The sequence below is a fragment of the Rhinoderma darwinii genome, chromosome 3 (genome assembly GCF_050947455.1).
Source record: "Rhinoderma darwinii isolate aRhiDar2 chromosome 3, aRhiDar2.hap1, whole genome shotgun sequence".
NCBI classification, from domain to species: Eukaryota; Metazoa; Chordata; class Amphibia; order Anura; family Rhinodermatidae; genus Rhinoderma; species Rhinoderma darwinii.
Genome location: NC_134689.1, coordinates 242,503,349 through 242,509,348, shown reverse-complemented (window position 1 = coordinate 242,509,348; position 6,000 = coordinate 242,503,349). Strand labels below are relative to the sequence as shown.

At 46.1% G+C, this 6,000-nt stretch overlaps 1 protein-coding gene across 1 annotated transcript; it reads left to right on the top strand.

Moving 5' to 3' along the window:
* Window positions 1-936: 936 nt before the first annotated feature.
* SCO2 (synthesis of cytochrome C oxidase 2) lies at window positions 937-5,366 on the top strand. The gene is made up of 2 exons (XM_075855116.1): window positions 937-1,457; window positions 4,330-5,366. The coding sequence occupies exon 2, from the start codon at window positions 4,331-4,333 to the stop codon at window positions 5,156-5,158; it is 828 nt and encodes a 275-aa protein (XP_075711231.1). The 5' UTR covers window positions 937-1,457; window position 4,330; the 3' UTR covers window positions 5,159-5,366.
* The last annotated feature ends 634 nt before the right edge of the window (window positions 5,367-6,000 follow it).

The following is a 6,000-nucleotide window of genomic DNA, read 5'->3' as shown; positions in this document are numbered from 1 at the left end:
ACGCATCATACACACAAACAGCAGGGCCGCACGCATCATACACACACACAAATCATACACACAAATAGCAGAGCTGCACGCATCATACCCACAAACAGCAGAGCTGCACGCATCATACCCACAAACAGCAGAGCTGCACGCATCATACCCACAAACAGCAGAGCTGCACGCATCATACCCACAAACAGCAGAGCTGCACGCATCATACCCACAAACAGCAGAGCTGCACGCATCATACCCACAAACAGCAGAGCTGCACGCATCATACCCACAAACAGCAGAGCTGCACGCATCATACCCACAAACAGCAGAGCTGCACGCATCATACCCACAAACAGCAGAGCTGCACGCATCATACACACAAACAGCAGAGCTGCACGCATCATACCCACAAACAGCAGAGCTGCACGCATCATACACACAAACAGCAGAGCTGCACGCATCATACACACAAATAGCAGAGCTGCACGCATCACACAAACAGCAGAGTTGCACGCATCACACAAACAGCAGAGCTGCACGCATCACACAAACAGCAGAGCTGCACGCATCACACAAACAGCAGAGCTGCACGCATCACACAAACAGCAGAGCTGCACGCATCACACAAACAGCAGAGCTGCACGCATCACACAAACAGCAGAGCTGCACGCATCACACAAACAGCAGAGCTGCACGCATCACACAAACAGCAGAGCTGCACGCATCACACAAACAGCAGAGCTGCACGCATCACACAAACAGCAGAGCTGCACGCATCACACAAACAGCAGAGCTGCACGCATCACACAAACAGCAGAGCTGCACGCATCATACACACAAATAGCAGAGCTGCACGCATCATACACACAAATAGCAGAGCTGCACGCATCACACAAACAGCAGGGCCGCACGCATCATACACACAAATAGCAGAGCTGCAAACATCATACACACATACAGCAGAGCTGCACGCATCATACCCACAAACAGCAGAGCTGCAAACATCATACCCACAAACAGCAGAGCCGCACGCATCATAAACACAAATAGCAGAGCCGCACGCATCATAAACACAAATAGCAGAGCCGCACGCATCATACCCACAAACAGCAGAGCCGCCGCGGACGCATCATAAACACAAATAGCAGAGCTGAACGCATCACACACACACGTTATGCTGAACAAATAGCCCTCACACACACAGCTCTGCTGCACAACCTATCATACACACACTCACAACTCTGCTGTACTGTACAAATGTCACCCATAAACAGATCTGCTCAACAGAACTGTGCTGTATGGGTTTTCTCTTCCACATAACGAAGCTTTTCAGAAACAGGCATTCAGCCACTAAGCACAGCCCAGTGCTTGATTCTTCCTACACATGTGACCGATCACATGATCGTGACATCATCAAAGGTCCTTTAGCTGACTAGAATCTACCTATTTTACCTCACGGAGAAGGAGAGCACAAGGTTTGTACATTATCAATATGAGCTGTGTTGTAGTGTAAAGAGGTTATAATGCTTCTCCAGTTTCAGCGTATTAATGTTATTTTCAAAGTTATACAGTTTTCCAATATACTTTCTGTATTAATTCCGCACGATTTTCAAGACTTCTGCTTGTTGTCTTTCAGCAGGAACATTCATTGTTTACTTCCAGTGAATAAAATTCTGTCCAAGGTCATGTGGTTGACAAACAGGCGCACGGCTCCTTACAAGACAAAACTCATCCACACGCTGCGAAAATACAGCGCGGAAAAAACGCTCAAATTGACCTGCGGTGCAGAGTTTTATTCCGCAGCATGTCAATTGTATTTGCGTCAACGCTGCTTATTTGTTGCAGGTTTAGCAATTGTTGCGTTTTGTTGCCATGGGTTTGCAGCGATTCCACCGCAAAAAACGCAACTCAGGAAAATAAATATCTTATACTTACCCAGAAGTCTGTGTTCCTCCCTTCAGTGTGGCCTTCTGGGATGACGTTTCATCTCATGTGTCCACTGCAGCCTGTGATTGGCTGTAGTGGCAGTCACATGGGATGAAACGTCATCCCAGGAGGCCGGCCTGCTAGCAGACTGGCTAACTGCTGTAGTTTTCCGCAGCGGACATTCCGGGTGAAAAACTGCACCACAGTTTAGTGCGTTTTTTTGCACGGAATTCCCTGCGGCACACAAGGCGGATACGCTGCGTGCTATTAAGCAGTGTATCCGCCCCGTGTGAAATCAGCCTAGTGAAGAGGCAAAAGCCTTTTCATAAATGTGTCGCATCTTGCGGCCAGGCCGCGCAACAATTGTGGCACAACAACCACGGCTGTACTTCATCTACTCCTCATTCCGTTTGCCCATAAAATAAAAAGACATCCTTAGGCCTTATTTACACGAACGTGTTAAACGTCTGTGTGTCGGCCGTTGAAACAACGGCCGTCTCACGGACCTGTATAATTCAACGGACCGTGTGAAGGGTTTGTGAGAAAATAGTACATGTCCTATTTTTTCACGCTTCACGCATCCCTTCATTGGGGATAATTTATGGGGGATGCGCGACATCGCGTCCCGCAGCGCAAAGTGCGTCCGTTTTTTACGTCCGAGATGCACATCGCTTGTGTGAATGCGTCCTTAACCCAGCGTTCCTCTTCTCCCCTCTGGTTCACTCATCCTTCTAGCGCGGCTCGTACAAAGTCCTGACGCCGGGCAGAGTCCGGCCTTATATGCATCACAGCACTTGGTCATTTTGTACCGCAAATAGTGTTTTTTTTTTTTTTCCCCTTTTGAGACTTCTACGCCATAAAAGTGGCGTAGAAATGTTGATAAAAGACCCCCATACTGTATAGATCCGTGCTTGTGTGTGTCCATCTTATGATCATGGACAAAATTTTAACCACTGTAGTAAACAATGAATGTTCACACTGAATAACAACAAGCAGAGATCTTTAACCGATTCGTGCACCCAGTTGTGCTATTACGTCCGGGAGCGGGGGGTGATGTTTGGAACGTGCTGAGCGCGCTCCATATGCTGCGGGTGTCGGCTGTACTTTACAGCGGACACCCGGGACTAACAGCTGGGAGCAGCAATCACGCAGTTCCTGGCTGTTTAACCCCTCAAATGTTGCGGACAGTCACGACCGCAGCATCTGAGGCGTTGAAAAGAGTGGGAGGCCCCCTACGACAGCTCATCGCCGCCCCTCGCAGTGAGGTCGGGGTGTGACGACGGTTGTTATGGCAGCCCAGGGGCCTAATGAAGGCCCAGAGGGCTGCCTTCTTCACTCTGCCTGTGGCAAGGCTTAGCAGAAGCCTGTAAAAATGACGATATACTGCAATACGTTAGTTTTGCAGTATATTGTACCAGTGATCTAACGATCGCTGGTTCAAGTTCCCTAGGGGGGCTAATAAAGTGTGTAAAAAAAAAAAAGTATACTTAGCTCCCAAAAAATGTAATAAAAAGTGATCAAAAAGATCTACGTACCAAAAAATAAGTCCTCACATCGCTCAATCAGTGAAAAAATAAAAAGTTATGGCTTTCAGAATGTGGCAACACAACATTTTTTTTTTAACAAAAAGTTTATTATCAATAAAAGTGGTAAAATATAAAAAAAACTATATAAATATGGTATCACTGTAATTGTATTGAGCCATAGAATAAAGATAAGTTGTCGTTTTTACCGCACGGTGAAAGTATATGATCGGTGCGTGTCCGGACCCCGCCCTGATCCGCCATTCCGGCTGCCTCCGGGAACCAGACAATATTGATGGAAGCAGTTGGCTCTAGTCAAAGAATAGCGGCCAAGCTGCAGTACCGCAGCTCTGCTCCTATTCAAGTGAATAGGAGCAGAGCTGCAGTTCTGCCGAACGGCCGCTGTGCAGTGGTCAAAGCCATCTGATTCCGGCTCCAACTACTGCATATCTTTCCAAACATCCGGTTCACGGAGGCAGCCGGAGTAGCGGATTGATGTGGGGTCCGGGTCGGACCCCCACCGATCAATTACTGATGACCTATCCGGTGGACAGGTCATCAGTTGTCAGAAAGTGGAAAACCCCTTTAAGCAAAATGCGCCAAATAAATTAATATGTGGTATGTGTAAAATATAATGGGCAGATTTATGAATGTATTTACGCCAGAATACATTTAAAAATATTACGTTTGGACCTAACTCCATATTTATGTAGCCACTGTGTGGGCGGAGCTTCCCAGTGTCAGCAAGCGCAACTCATTTATGTATGAATTCTGACAATTCCCTAACTAGGAAGATATCAGAAAACAAAGACAGATCTTATTGCTAGACTGAATTGTTCCAATCATCTTAAACACATCAGATAAATATATGATGACATGGATATCTTCTCATCTCTAGGATGCTGCGGCACATACGGCGTATTTGCAAATCGTCTTCATGTCCTTTCCTAAATCAAGGGGTTATACATCCAGTCAGTATAACACCAAAGGACTACACAAACAAGATAAAATGGTTGGTCACTGCAAGAAAAATATCCACATCTCCTCAGCTACAGAAAGCCCAGCAACCAGGATCCACGAAGGCTCCGATATCATTACGAACAAGGCTGCTTGTTAGCTGTATTATTGGCGGAGTTGCAGTGGGAGTCTGGCAATATCTTCGGTGGGAGAAACAGGAAAAGAAGAAAGAGGAACGCATTCAGCAGCTTCGTACCCTGGCAGTTGGTCAGGGAGACTTCAGTCTGACTGACCATAAAGGCCAGCCTTGCAGTAAACAAGACTTAAGAGGTAATTGGGTGTTGATGTACTTTGGCTTTACCCATTGTCCTGATATCTGTCCAGATGAACTGCAAAAGCTGAGTTCTGCAGTGTCCCTGTTAGACAAGGACCCCACTTTGCCCCCTGTGCTGCCTGTCTTTATTTCAGTGGATCCAGAGCGTGATAACGTTGCAGCACTGGCAAAGTATGTCAGTGAATTCCATCCACGTCTCATGGGGTTGACTGGTACCCAGGAGCAGATCAAGGAGGTAGCCCAAGCATATCGTGTATACTACAGTTTAGGGCCTCGTGATGAGGATGACGATTACATTGTTGATCACACCATCCTCATATATTTGCTGAATCCTGACGGACTGTTCACAGACTACTATAACCGTACGAAAGATGATCAGGAAATAGCCGAGAGTGTAAAACGACATATGAAGACCTACAAGTCAATATTCAGCTGACAGTGTACAGCAAGTTGTCACTCCCACTCCGCTACTGACATTGAACTGTAACCTTCTCTTTTTTTTGTTAGTCCATCTCTACATATAAACTACATAGACATTTTAATATTGCTATTGTCTTTTCAATTGAACTGCAAATTAAATAATTATTATTTTTTACCCTGGTCATGATTGGGCTAAAAGATGGCAATAAAATGACATGATTCAAGCTGTTTGTCAGTGCATATTTTGTCACGTGTGTACATCTGTATGTGGGATCTGCATCACATACAGCCGCCATGTATAAAAATGTGAATCAGAAATGTGTCCATTTTACTCCGGGCTCTTTCTCACCACGGGACCGACTTCTATCCCCACCAACTATCCTGTCGTATTTCACATAGAAAAATCGATGTATTCTCCACCAGGTGGTAGTCCAAGGGTACAATCAAAAACTTCACTCAGAATAGATCAAGGTCATGGTATGAAGGGGGTTTTACAATGGACGATTATCGAGCAGACGAGTGTTCATAGAACGCTCATTGACGATAATTGCCCTGTCTAAACGAGAACGATCAGCGGATGAACGAGCAAACACTCGATCATCTGCTGGTCGTATTGTTTTAACAAAAATAAAAAATAAAAATCGGCAGCACATCTCCCTGTGTAAACAGGGAGACGCACTGCTGACGTGATAATAATGTATGGGGACGAGTGATCGGAGTAGCGAGTGCTTGTTCCCATCCATAGCTCCATGTGACCGGAGCACACGAGCGCCGATCAACGATGTCTCATTGATCGGCGCTCGCTGCTTCGGCCAATTATCGGCCGGTGTAAAAGGGCCTTGAGTCAATAGTACCCAT